This window comes from Melanerpes formicivorus, unplaced genomic scaffold (assembly GCF_026170545.1).
Source record: "Melanerpes formicivorus ecotype bairdi unplaced genomic scaffold, bMelFor1.0.p_v2 SCAF_30, whole genome shotgun sequence".
Taxonomy (NCBI): domain Eukaryota; kingdom Metazoa; phylum Chordata; class Aves; order Piciformes; family Picidae; genus Melanerpes; species Melanerpes formicivorus.
Genome location: NW_027142382.1, coordinates 5,859,035 through 5,884,629, shown reverse-complemented (window position 1 = coordinate 5,884,629; position 25,595 = coordinate 5,859,035). Strand labels below are relative to the sequence as shown.

Here is a 25,595-nt window from a genome sequence, read left to right as displayed (position 1 = left end):
TGTTACTGTGGAAAATACTACTGTTGAAGCAGAGTACCTGCTGTGATTGGAACAGAGTCTTTTCCTGTAACTATAACACCCCCCCACACACAAACAACCCACTAAACAAAAACAACAACCACAAACCAAAAGCACACACCGAACAAACAAAGACAAAACAAAACCCCAAAGAAAATACAAACCAAAGAGAAAAAAAACCAAACCACTTCAAACAAAAACCATGGCAGGGGGGTTGGAACTAGATGATCCTTGTGGTCCCTTCCAACCCTGAATGAAACTATGAAACTATGAAACTATGAAAAAATGAAACAAAAGAACCCCCACAAAACCAAACCAAAACCCTACGAACAAGCAACAACAAACCCCCCCCCACCTTTGTAGGCACTAAGATACTGTGTTTTCACTTAGGAAATGTAAACTGCAACTGTACTAAATAGATTTTATTTTCCTAGATTGCCAGTCACAGTGGATATGTACAAGTTGACTGGAAGAGAGTTGAAAAAGATGTAAACAAAGCGAAAAAACAGTTAAAAAAGCGTGCAAATAAGGCAGCTCCTGAAATCAATACTCTAATTGAAGAGGTAAGTCTAAGGTTGTCAACCCTGTTCTACCAGTTAGTGTTTTGTCACCTTCCACTGCAGGTGATGATTGGTTGAATATGCAGGTGCAAAACTGGAAGGCATCAGAAGTGGTCTGTCTTGCTGGTTTTATTAAAAGCTTTATTAAAAGCTTGTACTGCTTTCTTCATTCAGCTTTCTGTTTTGCCCACTTTTAAAGATGACACACAATTATCAAAGTTAATGCATTTCTACAGCTGATGCTCTTTAGAGTCTGCCACTGGCTTTGCCGTTTAGTCTGTACTAGACTTTGGCTAGTGAGAAAGCCAGTAAGCTCATGACAAAGTAAAAAGTTGTAGATGTTGTGGTTAAAACTTGGTATCTACAGTGACAAAGCCCAAATCTTCTTGCAGTGATCACAATTGAAAATACTGTTAGAATAGAATAGAATCTAACAGAGTAGAATAGAATCTAACAGAATAGAATAGAATCTAACAATAGAATAGAATAGAATCTAACAATAGAATAGAATAGAATCTAACAGAATAGAATAGAATCTAACAGAATAGAATCTAACAGAATAGAATCTAACAATCTAACAGAATAGAATAGAATCTAACAGAATAGAATAGAATCTAACAGAGTAGAATAGAATCTAACAATAGAACAGAATAGAATCTAACAGAATAGAATCTAACAGAATAGAATCTAACAGAATAGAATCTAACAATCTAACAGAGTAGAATAGAATCTAACAGAGTAGAATAGAATCTAACAGAGTAGAATCTAACAGAATCGAATAGAACAGAACCGAACCAGACCAGGTTGGAAGAGACCTTCAAGATCATCGCATCTAACCTATCAACTAATCCAACCCATGATGATACAAAAAGTTACTTGATTGTAAAAGCCTTGAGTTTCCTTCTGGAGAAAAGCAGAGGAGAAAAGCAGTAGCTATGTAACTAGAGTTATGGGGTTTATCTCATTTGTATAGTTCGAAGAACATCTATCTTCACAATCTGTCAGTTACATCTGTGTTGAAAAGAGGTAGCCTGTGATGTTGATCAGTGTCCCTGGGGCTATTTCATCCTGTCATTTGACTACTTATTTAATCATTTTTAGCTCTCTTACTTAAAGGGGGGAGAAAAAAAGGCCTGTTTTTGCATATTTTCACATTTCATATAGGTGATCTGAGTTTCTTTCACATACTAGTGTTCTGTAATTAGGAGTTTTGACATCTCAAATTTAAGCTGTATGGAGTGGCACACAGGTTGATAAAAATTACCTGTAAATTTTAATGTGAAGTGGAAGTTCAAGAGATGTGTATATATATGTATAGCTGTATATATATACAGCTTCTGTATATATCTTAACCTGTCCTCCATTGCCCTGTAGAAAAATGGGTGGGACAGAATGGGGGTTTTGGTGGGTTTTCCTTTTTGTTTTTCCCTTGGAATGGAATGGAATAGGGTAGGATAGGGTAGGATAGGATAGGACAGAAGAGGTTGGAAGAGACCTTCAAGATCATCGCACCCAACCTATCATCCAACACCACCTAATCAACTAAACCATGCAACCAAGCAGCCCATCAAGTCTTCTCCTAAACACCTTCTCCTACTTGTGGAGCAGCCATTCTCAAGTGTTTAAAGTAGAGGAATTACAGAATAGCCCATTTGATCTAGTGTGCTGTACTCTGTGCCATTACTTAATGAAGCACTGTACACAAATGTCTTTGCAGGATTAAGTGGTTAGGAAGCTGGTCCATAATGGAGTGAACTGTATTTATTTTGTAGTGATCTGCTCTTAGGAAAAAAGTATGTTTTAAAAAAAGTGATTAAAATTGATGCCATGGTGGTACTCATTTATTATTTTTCTTTGCCAAGGGAGTTTGTAAAACATCCATCTTGATTCAATCAAAACAAGTGATATTGCCACAAAATTGCTATGTCAATTCCTCTCTATTTTGACTTGAAATGCTAGCTGTATTTGAAATCTACTAATAAAGACAGCTCTGAGTCAGTTTTCACTCCATGAGTGCCAGCAGTTGCCACCTAGCTCAATATGTTTTTAGAATCATAGAATGATCTGGGTTGGAAGGAATCTCCAGAGGTCATCTAGTCCATCCCCTTTGCAGTAAGCAGGGGCATCCTCAACTAGATCAGGTTGCCCGGAGGCCTGTCAAGCATCACCTTTAATATCTCCAGGGATGGGGCCCCAACCACCTCCCTTGGCAACCTGTTTGAGCGTTCCACTACCCTCATGGTAAAGAACTTGTTCCTAACATCCAAACATGCTTCCCTCCATAATTTTAGTTCTTGTTTTGCCAGCAATTGTGCTGAGTATGAACTGCTGTAGTCAGATACAAATAACTCTGTTCTTCACAAATATCTTTGTCTTTTTTCTTTTTTCCAGTCAACAGAATTTATCAAGCAGAACATTGTGGTGTCCAGTGGATTTGTTGGAGGCTTTTTGTTAGGCCTGGCATCGTAAGGAGCTGGATGGTCTCTCCCTGGCGGCATTTGTGTCAGCAAAGAACAGTTGTGATGTCACACTGTCTGGGAGCAGTGTGGGTCACTGGGCCTTCCAGAGCACGCTGAGTGGACTAGCTAGACAACTGGGAAGCTTTTACATTTCAGGCTTTTGCCTCTCGAAGCTTGGCAAAACTAGGATTTGCTGAAAACCGGTGCAGTGTGCTCATTCTAGCATTTCTGGGCAAAACTGGTTCATCTCCATCATGACTGTTTTTATCTATGACCTTTCAAGATCTAGCATTTTTTTAAAAATGTTATTCTTGGCATAGAGAATGTGACCATACTGTAAGAAAGAGAGCTCCATTTCTGTGTTTTCAGTTAAGTATTGTTCATTCTGAAAGTATTTTTCTTCATGCTGTAGTAGATGGTATCAATGACTACACAATGTATACGATACTGTAGTTTCAGCCTGGTGGCTGCCCATGTTCCTTAGAAATCTCTGCAATAAACTATCAATCTGTAATCCCTTTTTACAGAGTATTAAATAACAAAGAATCATGAGCTTATTAAAGGTGAAAACTAACTTTGGCTCTGGCTTTTATGTACCTAGAGAAGCATCACAGAATATTAGGGTGTGGAAGGGACCTCGAAAGATCATCTAGTCCAACCCCCATGCCAGAGCAGGATCACCTATACCAGGTTACACTGGAAGGCATCTAGGTGGGTTTTGAGTATCTCCAGAGAGAGAGAGACTCCACAACCCCCCTGGGCAGCCTGTTCCAGTGGTCTGTTGTGGCAATGCCAGCGACGAGCAGTGTGAGCAATCTGGCAGTGCAGGCCTAGAGCCTGACATGGTGGGAGGCCATGCTCAGGATAAGTGCAGAGCCAGCTAGCAGTGGAGCAAAACAGTGCTGTGCCTGCAGCATGGAACGAAAGCAGGACACTGTTAGCTATAAACACAGAGAGTTATCTTGGGGCAACAGGACACACACCTGCATCAACAACCTCGCGTGTCATTAGTAGTTGGACCAATGATCTATAATAGTGCCATGTGTGGTCACTCAGAGGGAGCCAACGAGGCTCTCCGAGTTTAGGTAAGTTGTAGAAGTTCCCTTGCTATGCACTTCTGCCTTTCCTTTTCCTTCTTCTTTGCTTTACACTACTGTGCTATACTCACACTATAGTCCTACAATACTGGAACAACACTGGAACAATACTTGATCATATTGGTCAGCTGTATTGACTCCAATCTCTGTCCCATTATTCTGTCACAGTGTGCCTCAACTTCTACCCATTGCCCCTTGTCCTGTCATTGGGCATCACTGAGATGTTCTCATGCTTGTAGCAGGCATCTGGTACAGATATTTGCAGAGATACTTACGGTAGTTGTGTGCTATGTGAAGGGACATTTGACTGTGACACCCAGATGTGTAGATATTCATAAACTCATCTGCATGCTGCTCTATCAATAGTCATTGCAAGTGCAGTCTGCACAGTGATCTGCTGCTTGTTTTACACCCAGTAAGCCACAGAGATGGTTTCAGACTTCAGTTGGTGAGATAAGAGGAGGCTCCTGTCTGAGCACCCTACAAAGACCAATGCTTTGTAGGGCTTGCTGGGATGTCAGCACAGTGAATGAACTGAGGCTGTGCTTGGACTCCATTTTAGCTAGAAATGATGGTCACTTTAGTACTGCATCTGTTCTGCATCTATGTTCTCTCCAACTCAGACAACTTTTTTTGATTTCTTTTTATAGTTGTCAATTTGACTGTGTCTGTCTAGGGTGCCAGCTATGGAATAACAAGGGTACAGATCATTTCAGTTAGCTTATTGGGAGAGCATAGGCTTCTTCTGAAGTGTGGAGAAGCAAATAGGACTTAATGTGCTCAATGCATGTAAGCTGCCTCTGCCCTTGATGGATCAAAGCAGGAAGTTTGACTCTAAAGCAAGAGGGGAGCATAACTGGAGATGGGCTGGAGGTGTTTGAGGTGTTTTTGGTAGTTTGTTACAAGGTTATTCTAATGAGGTTGAGAGGCCATGTGAATGCTTAAAGCACTTTCCTGCACGTCAAACTTGGGAACCTTTTAGAAATTTCTGCCCAGGAAGGACTGCTTCCACTGTCCCTATTTCTCTGCTTTTTACTGTACCAGCAAGTTAATGTGAAATGGAGCCTCACACAGGTTCTGTGGGGGTTCATGTTCCCATGTCCAACAACAGTAATGATTCATTGGTATCAGGTGGATGGATGTGAACTTTGGACATAACAGACCTGGGATAAACATCCATCAGCTGGGCTGTGCCTGAAAGGTGTTTGACATACTACCCTCACTTAGATGAGTGCTTCTGTGGGTTTCAGAGGTCTGTAGTACATGTTGATTCCATACATATGTGCTTCTGGCCAAGGTAAGTTATGAAGCATGTTGGGCATATCTGTGAGGTTGAAAGGTTTAGTTAAGCCACAGCCTGTTTGGAACTTTTGAAAATAGAACTTAACACCCCCCCTGCCCAATCCAGCCTCCCCAAAACTAAGGAACATCAATGGCTGCAAGTAACATGTTGGCGTCCTGTGGTGACTATCTAAAGCTATCTAAAGCCAGGTGTTGCAGTTCATTGGAAATGAGCAGTTCAAGGAGGCATGTGTACTGGTCATCTGGGATTTAAAGAAAAATCAACATGAAATTGTTAAACCATGAAAGCTTCTTTGTCTAATGTTCAGTGCAAAGGATAATGGGAAAGTGACTAGGCAGGTTTTTTCTGCTGATGGAGCCAATGGTTTGTTATGCCAACGAAAGCACCTGAAGCCAGCTGATGTGAGTCACCCACCATGATTTGAAGGAACTCTGGCGTTCTGAAGGGCTTTAGGAAGAACGTGACCATCAGCATTTTCAAGGAGGGCCTACCAAGAAGGGCAAGGAGGCTCAGGGGTGACCTCATTGCCCTCTACAACTACCTGAGGGGTGGTTGTGGCCGGGAAGGGGTTGGTCTCTTCTCCCAGGCAACCAGCACCAGAACAAGGGGACACAGTCTCAAGCTGTGCCAGGGGAAGTTTAGGCTCAAGGTGAGGAGGAAGTTCTTCACCGAGCGAGTCATTCGTCATTGGAACGGGTTGCCCAGGGAGGTGGTTGAGTCATCGACCCTGGAGGCGTTCAAGAGGAGATTGGACGTGGCACTTGGTGCCATGGTCTAGTCATGGGGTCTGTGTTGATAGGTTGGACTTGATAATCCTCGAGGTCCTTTCCAACCTAAGTTATCCTGTGATACTGTGATACCCTGTGAAAGGATTTCAAGGGATCATCTTTTAGTGTGCTAGCTAGGAATATGCTTACTAGTTAAAAACAGAAATAAAACAAAACATGAAACCAAGCAAAAAAAACCCCATACAGCAGCACACAAAACTGGTTTATGCAGAAGGGTTCTGCTACTCTGTTGCCATTGCCTTATTGAGAGTTTTAGGTAATGAATAAAGAACTGCTTGGGTTAAACACATTGTGTGTGTGTGTGTGGGGGTCTTTTAGGGTTTTTTAAGCCATTGGAATAAGCAGCATAGTGGTGTACAACTGAGGGACAAAAACAGAAGAAGAAATGCTGTCACTGAAGAGGTGAACACTGGTGGCTTGTGCTAGGATGGGCTTTACATAGTACATTCAAGACATAAGAAGAACGGCTGCTGGCACAGTGATACTTGCCTTGTTCTCTGATACAGTTCCCTAGGTTGCTGAGGGAAGGGAGGTGCTACCAGGAACTACAGCTGGAACTGACAGCGAGGAGATGATGGAGTGGTAGGCTGAGACAAATGCAGCTTTTCTTGCAAATATCTGAGACTGTATGTGTCAGCTCAGAACAGAGCCTTGGATACATAAGGGAATGCTCTATCAAATTACAGTCAGAAAAGTGAATGTTGATGGGGCTATTGAAAACAGAATGTAGCATAACAAGAAATACTGTCTTTCTGGTGGCAAGTTCTCTGGAAGGATTTCAAAGTTGCTGGCAAGAACTAATGCAGGCTAAGAAGAATCAGGCAAGGGTGAAATAGATTGAAAAAAACCCAACTCTATTTTAAGGAACATTTTTTGTGGGGTAGTACCAGTTTTAGGAAACATCATTAAGAAGGAAAATGTTAGAAATTAATGAAAGACTATGCCAGCATTTCTATGCTTTATAATGTGGAGTTGAAGAACTTGAAGGTGTCTTGGTTTAAGGAGCGAGAGCCCTTTAACTCTTCTCAAAGGAGTTAAAGAAAACACAGAGAATTGGATAGAATCAGCAAGCTCAAACAGAAATTCTATTCCTAACTACATGCTACAGTGCAAAGCATGTAAAACACACAAATCCATAATACATACTACATACCAAGAAAAACCTTCTCCCCTGCCATGCCTTAATAACCAGATCCAAGTGCTCTTTTCTCCCCCTCCTCCCCCCCACCCCCCTTCCTTACTTTTGGCCCAACCAGGCCAGAATTGGGTAGACAAAATTAGCCAAAGCACTCAAAGCCGCAGACAGGCCTGAAATCCTCCCCCGTACTAGAGATAAAAGCTCACATATTCCCAGCAGCAGAGAGAAGGGAGAAAAGGGGAAGAGCTGGCCCTACAGCCATCTTATAAAGAGATAGCAGAATTATGAGATAGGATAACAATTCACACTTTCTGGTCCAGCCCTGGACCTTTCTGGTCTTCCTGGAGGTCCTCAACTCTGTGGTTCTTAATGACATCCAGCCTCAAACCATAACAGCGTGGAAAACATGAACCTAGCACAGGGAAATGCCTCTTCACATAACTGGTCCATGGAACTCATTCCCACTGCACACTACTAAAACCAGAGAACAGGCTCCATTTGGGGCAAGAGGGGCAAGATCAAAGCTGAAAGAGTCCAGCGCAGAGCCACGAGGATGATTAGGGGGGTGGAACATCTCCCATATGAGGAGAGACTGAGGGAGCTGAGGGCTCTTTAGCTTAGAGAAGAGGAGACTGAGTGGTGACCTCAGCAATGTTTATAAATGTGTAAAGGGTGAGTCCTGAGAGGATGGAGCCAGGCTTTTCACAGTGGTGCCCAATGACAGGCCAAGGGGCAATGGGTGCAAGTTGAGGCATAGGAAGTTTCATGTAAATATGAGGAAAAAATTTTTCCCTGTGAGGGTGACAGAGCACTGGAAGAGGCTGCCCAGGGAGGCTGTGGAGTCTCCCTCTCTGGAGATACTCAAAACTCGGCTGGATGCATTCCTGTGTGATCTGGTGTAGGTGATCCTGCTCTGGCAGGGGGGTTGGACTGGATGATCTTTCAAGGTCCCTTCCAGCCCCTGAAATTCTGTGATTCTGTTAACTGCAAGAGTGCTCAGTTATATCTAAGGATGTATAAAAAAGTAAGAAGTAGCTTTAGGTTTCTCTGGCCATAGCTGTTGCTCGGTGAAATTCATAGTAAAATGATTCTAGCGATCAGATTATCCTACCTTTGCCTTCTACAGGCTGCTGTATTTACTTTTTTTTACACTCAAGCAGTTGTTATCAGCCAGTATTCAAAACTGAATGCTAAGCTAAATGACTAAGGCATAACATACATAGCTGGTTGTAATGTAATGTAACGAACATCTGTTGGAAGTTTGCTAAATGAGTTTTGGGAGAGATTGCTAATAAATCATCTATTTATTTTGGATTATCTTAATGGAACAATCCATTTTCTGAAATTATTTCTTTTTAGTTGCAGCAGCACTGGAAAATTAGTTTCAATTTAAAGTGAGATGACTGGTTGGTCAAAACCAGTGTGATCTTACTGCTGCATTTGAAGAGGCCAGAATTTAGCTGTATCTTTGAAGGCTGTTTCTGTTTTAGCAGCCAAACTGAAAATTGCAATATTCTCATTCAAAGATGCAGCTGCCGCCTAGATTCACATGTATTTGTCATGAGGTCTTAAGAAGGGGGGGGATGTAAAATACAGAAGTCAAAGAATTACTTTAAAAGTCAAATTCCTTTAGCATGCAGCTGTCTGTGTGATAGTGGAAAAAGATAATAGTCACCTAAATGCAGTACATGACATTTTGGAAGGGAGGTCAAGCATTTTGGTTATCCTAGGACTGTGCATGTGGTAAGTGGGTGGTGGGGGGTGATGGGCTAAAGTCAAATCTGCCAAGAATAGGGTTAATCCTCCTTTGTCTTTTGTATTACAGTTCACAGATGGTGAGCCTAAAAAGCTGTTTTTCCCTTGTCTGATTGGGAAGCAGATCTAGTGCAATGTGGTGGTGGTGTACCAGTACAAATGGAAAAGTTTGTTTATTGGTTTGGGAAGCAGGTGAGACATCTGACATTTGTCAGGACCTGTAAGACTGGAAGCCAGTTATCGTTAAGGTAATTGTGGGGTGGGTTGGCACAAAGTGTTCAGTGCTGATCCAGCACAGCCTGAAACCTCCATCAGGTTTGGCCCTGCATTCAAGATAAGAGACCATGGAAATCTTGGAGCACTGAGGAACACAGTGCAGAGACTTCACATGGGCTTTTGTGCTCACACACTGACTGGAACCAGCACGGTTAACCCTAGCACAAGTGATGCTATGCTTTAACTAAGAAATCTCGCTCTACCCAAGCTAGCTTCAATTTATAGAGCAATACAGCATTAACAGATTTGACTAGTTCAGAGGTTCAGCACCCAGAGGTCCTCTTTCTCCCTTGCCCTCTTCTTTTGTCCCTTGCCCTCTCTGTCCCAGATTTCTCAGTATGCTGCATGTATCTATCTCTCTACTTTTGTTTTGCCTGCCTTTTTTTTCACTGCTACCTAGAAAAGAGCACCACGGCACACACTGTTGCTGATCTGTGAAAAAGAGGAAATGCAATGCTTGAAAATGGGGTGAAGTTGGTGAATAAATCCCACAAGCCAGTTCAGATATGGGATTATTATGACAGCTAATGCCTCTGGGTTAGAGAGCTCAAGGAAGCTGGGGACCTCATTCAATTACCTCTTCCTGGAGAACCTCCTCTTCCTAGGCCTGTACCTTGCCTACCAAACCATATGGTATCTCAGCATGAGATATCCTTGTTCTCTCCTGCTGACACATTCTATTGTGTAGATGTCTCAGCAGTCATGGGAGTGTGGACAGAATCTTGGGTCTCGTCTCTTCAAAGCTAACCTTCCATTGTTGCTAAATAGTTAGATATGCTGCTTGACATGGAAATGCTCTAACAGGAAGGAAGGCAGCAGGCTACACTAAGTGAGACCCCACTTGGAGTACTGCCTCCAGTTCTGGAGCCCCTATTACAAGAGGGATATGGAGGTGCTGGAACGTGTCCAGAGAATAGCCATGAGGATGATCAGAGGGCTGGAGCACCTCTCCTATGAGGACAGACTGAAGGAGTTGGGGCTGTTCAGTCTGCAGAAGAGAAGGCTCCGAGGTGACCTAATTGTGGCCTTCCAGTATCTGAAGGGGGCCTACAGGAAGGCTGGGCAGGGACTGCTCAGGATCTCAGGTAGTGATAGGACTAGGGGGAATGGAATGAAGCTGGAGGTGGGGAGATTCAGGCTGGATGTGAGGAGGAGGTTCTTCCCCATGAGAGTGATGAAGCCCTGGAATGGGTTGTCCAGGGAGGTGGTTGAGGCCCCGTCCCTGGAGGTGTTTAAGCCCAGGCTGGATGAGGCTCTGGCCAGCCTGATCTAGTGCGGGGTGTCCCTACCCATGGCAGGGGGGTTGGAACTAGATGATCCTTGTGGTCCCTTCCAACCCTGAATGATACTATGATACTATGATACTATTTTCCTGCCCATTTGGTAGGATGCTGACCGGAGAACTGGAATATATTGTTATACATCCAACCCTTGATACGAGGGGTTTTGGCCTTGCCATCAAACTCCCACAAAATCGATTGCTCAAAGCCTTAAACTGGAAATACATAAATAAATAAATAAATAATCCATTCTGCACATGTAGACTGCACATTTATAAAATCCTTAATAGAAAACGTTGACATCCACAATGGGAATTAATGAGCACTGAAATACACAATTCCCATCTAATACTGATACTCTGAACTTTCATCACAGCAAGAGGCTATCTACAGACACTTGCCAATATGCACTCATGGGACCTGGAGAATTAAGAACCGATATATCTAGTCTGATTTTTAATTAAGCATCTTACTTTCTTGAAGTATTAATTGTGGTGTAAAGGCTATGCTGTTTTCTCCTGTGTTTAACAGACAACAAGCTCCTACTGCAGCCAAATGTATAAAATGTAGTTTCAGCTTTCATATCCTCTCCAGTGACACAACTGAAATGCCTTGATAGCTGGATGTTGCTCAGGCAGAAATCTAAGCCAAAATACATCTGAGGAAATCTCTAAATGCAAGAAAAAAAGCTACAGATGTATGAAAGGAATGGATGAAAATCAAGTGTTGCCAAATAGAGCTGAAAAATCCACTTGGGAGGAACGAAAATTCACAGCACAAAGGGAGTCTATATTCCTAACGTTCCTAGAGCAGTGTGTGTATGATTGTTAAGGCTCAAAAATATTGAGAAGTTGCCTTTCTACAACATTAATAATATATTATTTTTTTCCCCTATTTCCTATTCCTATTCATCAAATAGTTTCTAAACTTAAAAGTTTCTTGCAGTAGCTAAGCTGCATGCCAAGTCCTGTGGGAGCTTTGTTTTTAGGCTGCTTGTGCGAGTAAAGCTAAGCAGATGCTTCAGTGAATAACTGGTGCATATATGAAAGCAAAGGTAGAGCAAACACTGGGAGTGGTTTTCTCTTTTGATGTGTTATAAGAATCCCTGTTTGGGTGTGGTGGTTTGGCCCTGGTTGGGGGCCAGATAGCTACCAAAGCTGCTCTATCACTCACCTTCTTGGACGGACAGGGGAGAGGGAAAATATAATGAAAGGCCCTCAAGTCAAGATGGAGGCAATTTAATAGGATGCAAAGCAAAAGCAAAGGCCATGCGCAGAAGCAAGAGCAACCAAAGATGCTATTCTTTATTTCCCATCAGCTGGCAATGTTCAGCCACTCTCCAGGAAGCAGGGCTTCAATATGTGTAGTGATTGCTCCAGAGCACAAACACCACCAATGAATGTCCCCACACTTCCTTCTTTCACTTAGCTTCTATATCTGAGTTGATGTCCTATGGCATGGAATACCCTTCTGGTCAGTTTGGGTCAGCTGGCCCAGCTGTGTCCTCTCCCAGGATCTTTGCCATCCGTCAGGCTGCTCTTGCAGGGGAAAATGTTGGAAGAGCACAGCCTGGGTCCTTGGCTCAGTAGTAGCCCCACCAGCAGTGTGTTATCAACACTTAACTATCACTGCTGTGCACTATGGGAGATGCTCTGGGGAGAATTGACTCCAGTTCAGCCAAACCAAATACATTCGGGCTTGGGACTCCCAGGTCATCTGCAGAGCATCAGAAAACCAAGGACTTAACACTGCAAAGGAGCTAATGGTAAGGTAGAGGAAGTAGAATTTATCTGTCTGAATATGGATGTCAAGCTAGGTACCCTATGGCCTGCTTATATAAATGAAAGGAAAGGAAACAGGCTGTGTCAAATTTACTTTAAACTTTACCTCTAAGGCGGCTCAGATGAATCTGACCTAGACAGACCTCATTGTTTTCAAAGGCAGCCCAGGCCATGACTTGTTCACCTGCAAGTACTGATGGTTAGGTGACTTTAATTCCATGAAGCATGTTTGAACTGCCAAGGGCATGAAGGATGACAAGGTGAGTTACCAAGGGCAAGTCATGCTTGACCAGCCTGTTATCCTTCTCTGGTGAAACAATTGGCTAGGCAGAGAAGGGGAGCTCTTAATGTGGACTGAAAACTGCCTGCACTGCCAGACCCCAAGGGCGGTGAGCAATGTCTTGGTATCCAGCTGGAGGTGGTAATGAGCACAGTACATCAGGGACTGCTGCTGCACAAATGCTGTTCAATGTCTTCATCAAAGACCTGTGTGTTGGGCCAGAATGCAACAAATTATTATGACTCAAAATTAGAAGAGGCATCTGGCATACTAAACTGTAGAGCTTTGATTCAAAGGCAAAGCTGGGGCAGAAAGAACAATCTCACAGAGTTCAGCAAGGAGAAGCAGAATTTCTGGTACCTGGGAAAGGTTAAACCCATAGACAGCTGCTGCCTGAGCACTGGCTATACTGGAGAGGTTATGGTGGACCTCCAACTGAATTTGAGTGATCCCTACACTCAGAATGCAAATGAAGGAAACAACATATTGAGGCACCTTTGGGGCAATTATGGAACACTGTGATCTGTCTGTACTCAGTGCTTGTGAGACCACACCTGGAATACTGTAACTGCTTTTGGGCCCTCCAGTTCAAGAGATATGTTGAGAAATAGGAAAGAGGCCAGACAAGAACACCTAAACTGATTAGGTCCTAAAGTATAGGACCAACAAGGGGAGGTGAGGCTGTTCATCCTGGGGAAGTGGAAGCTGAGGGGAACCTAAGGCTAACTACTTGAAGGGGAGTTACAAAGATGATGGAGCCAAAGCCTCCTCCACAAGGGACAGAAACCACAAACTGTGGCTTGGGAGGGTCATGCTGGACACTAGGAAAATCTCTCCTACAAGAAGGGTGGTGAAGCACTGGGGCAGGTCACCCAGGTGGTTACAAGATTTGGCTGAAACTGTGGAAACATGAGAAACCCTTTGGAAAGGTAAATCATGACAATAACATTGCCAAGACCTCTTCTCCTAGTGACAAGATAGGATTTGCCCTGAGAAATCCTCTCAATAGGGTTTATTGCCATAAATCTTTTGTGCAGCAGACTCCCAAATCATTTGTCATGTGGCACGTATGTTCAAACAATGTCTCCTCAGCCATGTTTTCATTTTGCCACTTAAAGACATGGGAAGCTGACCTGCCTGAGTGCTGATGACCAACCATCCTGCTGTGAACATCCCATCCATCTAGCACATCTATATGACTGTGAAAGTAGGTGTTACCCCACTCAGTCCCTCAGTCTTTCTCCTGGGTTTAACCTTGTGCCTTGTGTTCCTGCACATCTGAACATGCACCATAAATGCTCTTCTGTGGCTGGTCTCTACTATTCACATTGAGCATGAGAAATAGATGCTGAGGGTATGTGGTACTACAATTAATTCATCTTTCTTTTTTTTGCTTCAAAAAAAGCAACACATTTATTTATTATTGGAAAGATTAGAGACCTGCTACATGTTTTGGTCATATTAGAAAATTAAAATCTCCTAGTAGAAAACATACAGGAATTGGTGTTTGTGTGTGATTTGCTTGGAGTTGTTGCAGCAAGCTGTCAAATATGGAACAGGAAGAAAAATGTTGGTTGGCGGGGGGGGGGGGGGGGAGGGGCAGGCTGTGGGGTTTGTTTGTTTTGTTGTGTTTTTAATAGGTACTCCTACACTAATTTAAAAATAGTAAACTGGAGCAAGGTAAATATCACAGAGCCTGATGTGAAAGGAAGTGCATTGATAGAAAAGAAGGAATAGAATATGTGATGGAGAGTGACACTGCAAAGAAAAAAGGGAGAGGAAAAAAAAAACCCCAACGCAAACCTACAAAATAACGGAAGATGCAAAGCGATTAGGGAGCACTGAAAGAGAGACAGGAATGGAAAGTTGGTGACAGATGAGGTTGATAAGGCAAAGGGCCTAAAGGAATTCCTCGCCCCAGTAATCACAGAGGCAGCAGAAGGCAACATCCCAGGAACCGGGATTTGTTTTCCTCAGGGAAGGTAGGAAAATGTCAAAAGGTTTTACTCTTGCACTGGAGTGGATAATAAGGCAATTAGTACTATTAAAAGTTGTCAGCACACCCAGACTCGGGTGATAAATCATGTCCTAGGATTGTAAAGGGAGAGGGAGATGCTGGAAAGCTTTTGTGGAGCGGTTGTGATAACTTACTGGAAAGGGAATCATTGAGAACTGGTGAGTGTTTAATGAAGTTTACACTGGAGAAGGAGAGGGAGCACCACAGTCCCCATGTTTACAGATCTGTAAGCTTGACTTCACTTCTGCAGCAGAGCTAAATGCTGGTTAGTCATAGCTTCCTGTGTCTTCAAGTGGCAAAATGAATACATGGCTGAGGAGACATTGAACATACGTGCCACAGGAGAAGTGCACACATGACAAATGATTTGGGAGTCTGTTGCACAAAAGATTTATGGCAATAATCTCTATTGAGAGGATTTCTCAGGGCAAATCCTTTCTTGTCAATAGGAGGCGAGGTCTTGGCAATGTTATCCTCAGGATTTACCTTTCCAAAGGGTTTCTCATGTTTCTACAGTTTCAGATATTGCTTTTCCCCACATTAATATATATTATAGAGGAGGTAACTGCCAATGTTTCACAAAGCTCTGTAAATATGTGAACTATGCAGTTTATGACCTGCAGGTTGAATAAGAAATGAGAGGAATACAAATTCTCTGTATGCTACACCTCCACACACCTCACCTTTGCTGCTCTCCACACCCTTTTGTTGCTTGATTTATTTTACATAGGAACATGATTTCTTTGTGAAATAGTTTAACTGCTGGCAATAAAAGTAAACCAAAACTAACAGGCAAACTTCTCTGCTTGGTACTGCAAGCTGATTAAATCCTGTGTTTCCTGGGGGAGTGAGATGTCATTACCCCAGGCACTGGGGCAGCAGGAAGGTGACAGGGCAGGGTCTGGCAGCCTGGACCCATCCTACCCCCAGCCCAGAGCAGCTGGGGGCACTAGGACAGCCCCAGTCCTAGGCATTGGGCACCTACCTGCATCAGGGACATGGGCCTGTGGGTGGGGGTCAGAACAAGTAGAGCCCGTGCCACAGCTCAGGGTGGGACAGGCACCAGGGTCTGTACCAGGCAGTAGCTCCTTGAAGAGGCTGCCCACAGATTCCTCCCACAGCCCTCTTCCTAGCTGGCTCCAGAGTCAGGTGAGGGCTGCCTTCAGGCCTTCAACCATCAGCTTGCATCTGCAGGGACGAAAAGGGCTGAAGGAGTAAGACCATAGAGGAAGAAGGTCACAAGCTCTGGAGAATGTTTCATTTACCTTCTCCTAGTGCCCTAGAGCTACATGTAGAAGAGGAAGGTACTTCATGGAAAAAATGTGCAGCTGCAAAAAAAACCTGCCAAGGCAAACCTTCCCAGGATGGGCATGTAGGCACAGCCACACAGGGCTTTGACCTTGGTGCAGTCACTCTGTCTGCTTCCCTCTGAGGTGGAGCTCCCCTCTGAGGTGGAACTCCCCTCCTCCTAAGGTTCCCCATGGACAACAATTCACTCTCCAACATGGCCTATACTCGGCAGCTGGTGTGCAGATTGGTATGTCCAAACTCATCTTAGGCTGAATTTTGGGACTTGGGAAGAATAAAGGCACAACTGAGCCCAGCTGGAATTATCCTGCTGAGGACCAGAAAATCTGGTGGCAAGCCAGTGAATGGCTCAGTGTGTGTGCACATGTATGTGTGTCTAGGCAGGCACCATGTTCTTGGGGTTTGTGCACCGGTCCAGCAAGCATGACCCACATGTGTTGTTGCTTCACACTGAGGTGTCAAAACCTGCTGCTTTAGCACACTGTGCTGCTCAGACAGGACATGGCCATGTCCTTGTGCATATCCATATCCACAGCAGCATCTCTCCATGTCCCAGAGGCTGAGAGGGATATCTTTGGACCAAAGCAGACTCATGCACCTTTACTACAAGGGACAACAGGCATTTCAAGAACCATTTTCTCTCTGTGCAGTGGGAGGTAGCACCAGGAACACAACCCATCCTTTCCCTAATTTCTGAAAAGCCCCCAAACAGCCTCACCTTTTCTTTTTAATTTTTTTTTTAGGATTCAATACCTTTCCCTGCAGCTATGTTCCCCCTTGAATTCTTGGGCTCTACAACAAGCCCATCTCAGTATCCCTACCTCTGACTGTAATTTAGCTCTCTTATCTGTGTGATGACTTTCTCATGACTCTTTACCAGCAGCCTGACTAAGGTTAAGCAGGTGTGCCATATCAGAGCAGGGGAGGGTACAAAGACGGGGGGGTACAGCACTGCACTGCCCATGGTACAGCAGAGGTATTTCAGGAAGGATGGCCAAGCCCACAAACTCGTGCTTTATTTCTCATCATATAATGATTCATTGTTTCGATTCCTATTGACTTGAGGGTGACCAAGCAGTGCTCACTGCTGTCACCCATCACTTTTGCTCCTCCTTGCTATCATGTCACACCATCAAGGAGAAAAACTGTCATTTTCTGAGTGAAACTTGAGCATAAATATGTCTCCAAATGGCTAAAAGTGATACCATTCATGTGCAGTATGTGTAGAGCTTGAGTTTCTTCCAACCTGCTCACCGCTGCCATACATATTTGTTTGCTCCTTGCTTTTCCACAAGCCAATCCCCTTCAAGACAACAATCAGTGACAGACTTCATCTGTCCAGATCAATAATCACAGAATCATAGAATGGTTTGGGTTGGAAGGGACTCCCAAAGATCATCTAGTCCTACCACCCTGCAGTAAGTAGGGGCATTCTCCATTAGATCAAGTTGCCCAGAGCCACATCAAGCCTCACCTTGAGTATCTCCAAGGATGGTGCCCCAACCACCTCCCTGGGCAACCTGTTCTGGTGTTCCACTACCCTCATGGTAAAGAAATTCCTCCTAACGTCCAACCTAAATCTACTCTTCTCTAATTTAAAACCATTGCCCCTTGTCCTGTCACTGCAGGCCTTTGTAAACAGTCTCTCTCAACCTTCCTGTAGGCCCCTTTCAAGTACCAGAAGGTTGCTATTAGGTGTTCTTGGAACCTTCTCTTCTCCAGGCTGAACAAACTCAACTCCCTCAGCCTGTCCTCCTAGCAGAGGTGTTCCAGCCCCCTGGTTATTTTTGTGGCCCTTCTCTGAACCTGCTCCATCAGGTCCACATCCTTCTTGTGTTGAGAGCACAAGAGCTGAACACAGTTCTACAGGTGAGCTCCCACCAGAGCAGAGCAAAGTAGCAGAATCACATCTCTGGATCTGCTGGCCACACACTGTGAGGAACCCACATGTTTTGTGCTGCTTTTCAAAGGCTCCTCAAGTGCTTCTCAAGGATGAATGGCTGCAGCGCCAACTGATTCTGGATTTCAGGCAGGGTTCCTGTTCCTTGGCAAACAGGTTTCATTTGTCAGAAAAGGCAAATTGAGTTTCATGCAAGAGGTTTGTTTTTTTCCTGAAGAGAGAAGAGATGTGGACACATGCAGCCCAAGGTTTGCACCAAGAGCCAAACACACAACTGCAGTGGCAACATCATCCTGCATGACCGAGAAAATGCTCCTGAGTGATTTTGATTGCGTTTATTATCTGCACTGCTTTTCTTAATCTCTGTCTTTGTGAGAAGTGGGAAGTCTATTGTGTTACTATCCAGATTACCTAATATAGCTTTCCTTGGCTCGGCAACTAGTCACTTAGGCCACTGCAAGTTCAATAAGAGATCAGAGGCCCCAGTCAGTTAGAGTCTCCAACATTTCTGTTGGAACAAAATTGCAAATCTTTATCTCACTAGAAGGATTTACAGATTACACGTGACACTGATAAAAAAGAGTATCAGTTTATTGTCTGACAGGTTGCCTCTCAGAGGACTAAAACCTGCATTTGCAGAGGTGGTTATCAAATGATCATTCCTGTTTCTTTCTTTCATGAAAAATGCCTATTTTGAGGCCAGGCAGTACAGAGGTAAAATAAATTGGGAGAGTTATTTTAAGGCCAAAACCAAGTCCACAAAAAATGAGTCTCGTAGTCTTCCAGTACACACAAGGTTGTTATAAAGAGGATTATGATCAACTGCTCATCATGTCCATCAAAAGAAGGACAAGAAGAAATCAGCTTAAACTGAAGTAAAGAAGATTTAGGCTAGGCAGTAGAGAAAACTTCCTAATGACAAAATCATGCAGCACTGGGAGACATAAGCCAGGCATGTTTTGCTCACCTTTTCAAAGAGAAAATTAAGGAAACATTCAGCAGTGGTGGTTCAGAAACACTCAGCCCTGTCTCAGCCCATGAGGCAGTGAGAGCTGGGAGGGTGTCCTTTCCAGCTGTGAATTCTTGTGACTTTGGGATGCACTGATCTAATGCAGTGAGAAGCTTTCCATGTAGCTTAGTGTTGTCATGTTTAGCTACACGACCTGCTTAGTTCTCAAAGGCACCCATCAGACTGAAATTAGGCAGTTAAAAATGAAATCATTTTAACCCTTAACAACAGAGGCATAGTGAAGTCCTTCAGGCATTTTGCGCTCTTAAGTATCCAAAATTCCAAAATTCCACCTGATGGACCTCTTTAGTAAAAAGTGCCAGCCCTGTATGCACACAGTTGTTTATCCAGAATGAGGTAGAGCTGGGATGCCACCACATTTCTAGTGGGGCAACAGAGGGAGCAGGACTCCCTTGTGAGGAGAGACTGAGGGAGCTGAGGCTCTTTAGCTCGGAGGAGACCAAAGGGTGACCTCATTCATGTTAATAAATATGTAAAGGGTGAGTGCCAAGAGGATGGAGCCAGACTCTTCTCGGTGATGCCCAATGACAGGACAAGGGGCAACGGGTGGAAGTTGAGGCATAGGAAGCTTCATGCGAACATGAGGAAAACATTTTCACTGTGAGGATGACAGAGCACTGGAAGAGGCTGCCCAGGGGGATTGTGGAGTCTCCCTCTCTGAAGATATTCAAAACCCACCTGGAAGTCTTCCTGCATGATCTGCTCTGGCAGGGAGGTTGGACTGGATGATCTTTCGAGGTCCCTTCCAGCCCCTGACATTCTGTGATTCTGTGACTCAGGTGCCTGAACAGGGAGCGTTTCACTGCCCTTGGGACACCTCAGGATGTCCAAGCCATCTGTATGGAGTTTTGTATCATCTCTACCAGCTATCCATGGATGACTTGGATACTGTAGGATGTTTCACACGGAATGGGATACCTCTGTATGACAACCAAACCATAGTCCCAAGAGATCCAGCTTATTTCTACAGTGACCTTTACATCCATACAGCTCCTGTTTGAAAGCATATAACCGAGTCCCAACCTATCTTCTTCCAAACGCAAAACTGTGGAGTCTGACTTTTGTTTGTTGGTTTGTTTGGGTTGTTTTGTTTTGTTTTAAGGGAGCTGGGTTATTTTTCTAAATATTGTCATATTTACTCAAACCTCCTGTGGATAATTATCTGCAGCAAAATAAAGCAAATGTTGCAGGTTGTCGTAGTTTGGGCTGGGTGCCCTCTGCTACGGGGGTGTTTCCTGTGTCCAGAAGTCCAACCCAGTGGGTGGACACAGGAAATTAGGGATTTCTACCATAATCCCTGCACCACTATAAATTTATGGCGGGGTCTGGGCACTTTCTCTTTTTCTTCCTCTCTCACACCTGGTAACTGGGGGAGATATCTCCCGGCCATGGGCCTGGCTAGGCCCAAGGCTACGGGGCGATGGGCAGTCTCAGATCTGGCCAGCTGAGACTAGCCTAGCAGTGGGGGGGTGGGGGGGGTGGGAAGGAGGAGCCCTGGGGGGTTTGGGTGCACCCTCAGGTGGGGATGGGATCTCTCTGGGTCTGTTTTGGGGTTCCTCTTGTCACTGTGTTTCTAGCTCTCTGCACACACTCACTGTTTTCTATTTAAACTTTCCATCACTTTTGCAACCTGTTTGTTTGAGCTGTTATTTCTGCGTGTGGTGGGGAGGGGGTCTGCCCCAACCCATTACACAGGTGAAGGAATCTTTCAGATGAGACAGGAATTCACGGCCAGAATGACCATACTCCGCATGGAATGATGTCCCTTCCTTTCCCCAGATCCCCAAGCACCTTCTGTGCTCAGCTCTTTCTGGCAGCTTGGTCATACAGAAACCCTTCCAGCTTCAAATTACCAGTGCCACCACCAGCAATCCTCACCGTGGCTGACCCAGCATTGTAAATGTAGGAAGCTGTGGTCAGCCACGGCGCAGGACAGAATGTGACCGAGAATATTTTCCTTTGTAGCGGGCTGACACTATGCTGTGTGGGACTTGTCACTTGATGTGCAGACTGTAAAGCTGTGATCAGACAACCTCCTCTCCCCTTCCTGTTCTCACCTAAGAGGGAAACTTGACAAAAAAAAACCCAAAAAACCAGCAAAAGCCATATAAATTAGCAGAGGGATCCACGGATGTGTTAGTTCCTGAATGTATTTAGAATGACTTTTTTTTTTGAGCTGCCTCATTTCAGTCCCATGGGTCCCTTGGAGAACTAAGCAGGTCATGTAGCTAAACTAAGCAAGAGCTTGTCTTCTTTATGAACTGCTTCTGAGTCATGTTTGTACTCAAAGGGAACAGTGTCATGCATTAATTGAGTCTCACTGGTTTAATTTCCAATTGACAAGCGAATAGTTCTGGATCTTAAGAAAATTAGGCAACAGAAAAACTTCTCAGCAATGCTCCGGTGACAATTCTTCCCAGGTGCATGATTTCTTTTCTTTCCAGATCAGCACAGACTGCAAATGCAGTTGGTATTGCATCATTCTGTTTCTGTTATTATAGTTCATGGTAATAATCTGAGCACACTGAATTTTGTCTCTTATTTACACTTAAATTAACTTATAATACAGCTGCATGCTTAAGTCCTAATAAAATTGTTATCCATTGCAGTGAATCTGATTTCATTCCAACATGAAATTCATGAAATCTGCCAAACTGCTGGGTGAGGAATCCAGAAGGAAAACAATATGGACACAGTTTAAGGGATAGATTAGGCCTCTTAATCTCTCCACAAAGAATAAGAAAATGGTAGTGATTACTGTCCTAATTATAAACAATTACTGCGAAATAACCTTTCATTTCACTAGTTTTGAGATCATGCTCATTTGAAGGAGTCCTGGTGGAGTAAAATGGGATGTAAAAGAGGATTGTGGATGGGATCATCTATGCACAGATGTCAACCCATCAGCCTAACTGGGTAGCACAAACCAGCCCAGGTGGCTTTTGCCCCAGTTGCATACTTGCTTTTTGTTGGGAGTCTCCCAGTACAGGTAAAGTGAGCGAGACAGCAGTAGCCTGAATACAGAATTTTGTCAGAAGCCTGATAGTTACTTCAGGAGCAAAGCTATGTGCAGAAAAACGGGCCTCTTAGGTGTGTTTCTCTATGGAGGTCTGTGGGCTGAGAGAGAAAGTCTGCTATCTCCACCATTCCATCCCTTACCCACCACACAGCTGGGAGAATACCAGTGGGCAATAGTAGACATATCCACACCTGGAATACTCGGGACACTGCACAAATAAGCCCCTTGCTAGCAAGCATGAGGTCACATCTGTGCATATACCCAACTGACTGAGTCTATTTCACTGCTTAGTTAATCACATATTTACTTACATCCCTGGGATAGGAGTTTCACTGACTCCCATCAGTGAAGTCCAATTACTTGAATAAAATAGAAAGTGGCAATGGTCACAGTATACAGATTGCTGCTTTTTGTCATTTGCCTGTCCTGCTTGAGACAGCTGGTGAAGAGAGGTGGCTTTGGAGGGATCTAGCAGTCCCCTAGTCCCCTTCCCACACCTATGGGAAGACACAGTGCACAATGTTCCTACTTTATTTAAGAAGGAAGTTTCACTCATTCAAACATATCCTAAATGTGTAACTCTTAGAAACACAGCCTCTCTCCCTGCCTTGTCACACTAGATAGGAAAGAATACAATCCAGGAAAGAATCTTCTGATGTATCTCAAAGTCCTTTTTATGTTGTCTTACCAGCATGGATCTGAAATGCTGCTGCATTTTCTCTGTGTCCATGTAGCAACAGTACATTTAACCAGAGACTGCATCCTTGGTCAGAAAAACAGCCCATCTAGTCCGGAATCTATACGGACTCCTAAACAAAGGGTCCTCTAAATAATCCGCTATGTACCCATGACTAAACCTGTGATGCTGTACAGAGGGATTTAGATCACAACTATGTAAGAAGCTTTAATCCTGGCATCTCCTGTCTTTGTAACCAAAAGGGTTTTTTCAGCATTTCTTTTTCTTTTCTTCCCCCCCCTCCCTTTTTTTCTTTGAAGCCTGTATTAATGTGCCAAAGAATTGTATAACAACTGTGATCTGTAAAAGAGGCAGGGGAACGACATTTGAAGGTGACACAAAGTCATTCAGGTTAGGCTAAGCCAATGGGGTGAAAATAGCTCCCAAAGGTTTTGTGCAGCCTGAGCATGCGGGCAGTGGGATGATAAAGCTGTTTACGCTCATGAAGGCAAATTCATGTCCAGTGGATGGAATACTCTGAAGCACTCTGTACAGTTCTCTGTCCTCCATCACAGACAACAAAGTCAGGGAAAGACTTGGACATTCACCTGAAAGCACAGCGTAAACCAGTAGCCAAATCACAAACAAGGTGTTGGGGTACATAAGGAATGGGGATGCAAATTATACCCAGTAATATGACATTACAGTGCCATTGAGTTTTAGTGATTCACCTGGAATACTACATTTGGTGCTGGCCAGCCTAATGCTCTACAGGGACCCTACTCAGTAGATCTAATTTAGCTTAAGGAGCTTACTCTCCCTAAAATCCCTCTGCAGACAAGAGTGAGCTTTGGGCTCTCTCCTAGGAGTTAGTTCAAGCTTCTCGTGGTAGGTTACTGTTCTCCACCATCCTTTAGAGTAAGCTGCTTTTCTCAGTTAAAATAGAGGCTAATGCTATTCCTTTCTCTATCCACACATAGAGAAATGTCAGACATGGTTAATGAAAAATGTTAGGGAATTGGGGAAAAAACCAGATCAGGGTCGAGGAAGCCTATTTAGATAGGGAGCAATCAGAAGTACACAAGATAAGGAAGTGAAGAGCAGGTAGAGCTGGCACTTCTCCCAGGTTTTTCATAGTAACAAAACCCATAGGTGACTCTGAGAGGCAGAAGATAAGAGAGGAAGGCTGCTCAACTCGATGAGGGGATGAAGCTTCATTGCTTTGAAAGCCTTGGAGGATTAAAAAAATGTCATCCACTCCACAACTGACAAGACTGCCAACAGTTATGCTAGCAAGGGTTGAAGTGCCAGCAGGCTCAGGGTCTGGGAGGCTGTCCTTCAGAGTATGACTTAACTTCCTCATATAGAAGCTGCATTCTTATATTTGCCCTTCTTCCACCAACAAGCAGTTTGTTCACTGGTTACCCACTCACATAACTTCTGCATTTCTCCCATGAGGGGTCTGGCACAGGTTTCTGGAGAAAAATATCCCAGCCCCTGGAAATCAGCCCATTGTGATCTCCTCAGTTATTTCTGAGCTTATTGGTACCTGTGCAGAAGGAAAAGAGACAATAGGGCAAGCCTGAATGTGCATTTCAGAGCAAAAGATGAGCAAGACTGCCATCAGTTGAAGGCCACCCATTCCCTCACCTTTCCAGTAAGGTTCCTGTCAGGCCATTACTGCAGATATCACATCCTGGGTAAAAATCAGTGCTGAAAGAGGCTGTACAAACTTACCAGCAAAGCTTTTGGTGTCTTCTCCTTGCCACACCTTTTCCTGTCATTCAGTTCAGAAGAACAGATTCCCAAAGCTACAAAGCAAATGGTCCCACCAGCCTCCAAGCACTTCCTGCATCCTCCCCTGCTTGCACAGAATCACAGAATCAGCCAGGCTGGAAGAGACCTCCAAGATCATCAAGTCCAACTGACCACCCAACCATATCTAATCATCTGGACTGTGACACTAAGTGTCTCATCCAGTTTTTTCTTAAATACCTCCAGGGGTGTCAACCCCACCACCTCCCTGGGCATCCATCCTCTTTTTGCAAAAGGGCCACAACTGCTCCCAGTTGCAAGAGCACTGTGAGGGAGCACCCACTGCTCACATCTCTCTCCCCCAGCTCCTTTCAGCTCTGGTGCTCCCCACAGTTAAAAACTATTACAGACTGCAAAGTGTTCAATATAGGCAGCTGCACAAGCACTGGTAGCGGGAAACAGAGAGGATCTCATGTTTTGCCTCCATTTGAAAGGCCCCTCCAAGTGTGTTTGTGGTAGGCTGCTCCCACCCTGGCCCACACAGACATGCACTTGTGTGTGGCATATATTGTTTCTCTTGTACCTACAATGGCTGTTTGCCTGTTGTCAAAGGAAATCTGCTGGCTCTGGAAGAAGACAAATTACATCAAGTGGCATCTCACTTTCAAATGTCATGGAATTACAAATCACCTGATTATTTGTTTTAGTCTTTTCTCAGGGATGGTGATGATTTCTAATTGCCTGGCTCCACAGTTTCCTGTCCCCATTTTTAACAGAAGCACTATGTTTGACTTCTTCCAGTCTTCTTCTTCAATAAAAAGCACTAAGCTCTCTGATCTTCTCACCATCAGCTGCCCATATTCCTACCCACAGACGAACTCTTCTTTTGGTTTCCCTTTTTCTTACTATCAAAATGCCCTTAAAACACCTTATTAGTATAAGCAAAGAATAGAAGTGTTTTATTTTGTGCCTTAGACTTCCTGATTTTGTCTCTGTATGCTCACGCTGAGGTGTTTTTTGTAACATTCATTTTTAGATATTTGACCTAGTTTCTATGTTCTGTACACTCCCTTCTTGCACTTGAGATCATTGAAGAGCTTGTGATTTCACAGATAGCTCTTCCTGCATTTTCTATCCCTGCTACACACTGGGGTA

General features: G+C 44.0%; 1 protein-coding gene across 1 annotated transcript in view; it reads left to right on the top strand.

Annotated features, from left to right (window-relative positions):
* FUNDC1 (FUN14 domain containing 1) overlaps window positions 1–3,611 on the top strand; it is an 11,289-nt gene extending 7,678 nt beyond the window's left edge. The window contains exons 4-5 of the mRNA XM_068155129.1: window positions 453–581; window positions 2,970–3,611. Coding sequence (XP_068011230.1) covers window positions 453–581; window positions 2,970–3,047 — 207 coding nt within the window. The 3' untranslated portion in view covers window positions 3,048–3,611. The remainder of the gene's footprint in view (window positions 1–452; window positions 582–2,969) is intronic.
* Window positions 3,612–25,595: the final 21,984 nt, after the last annotated feature.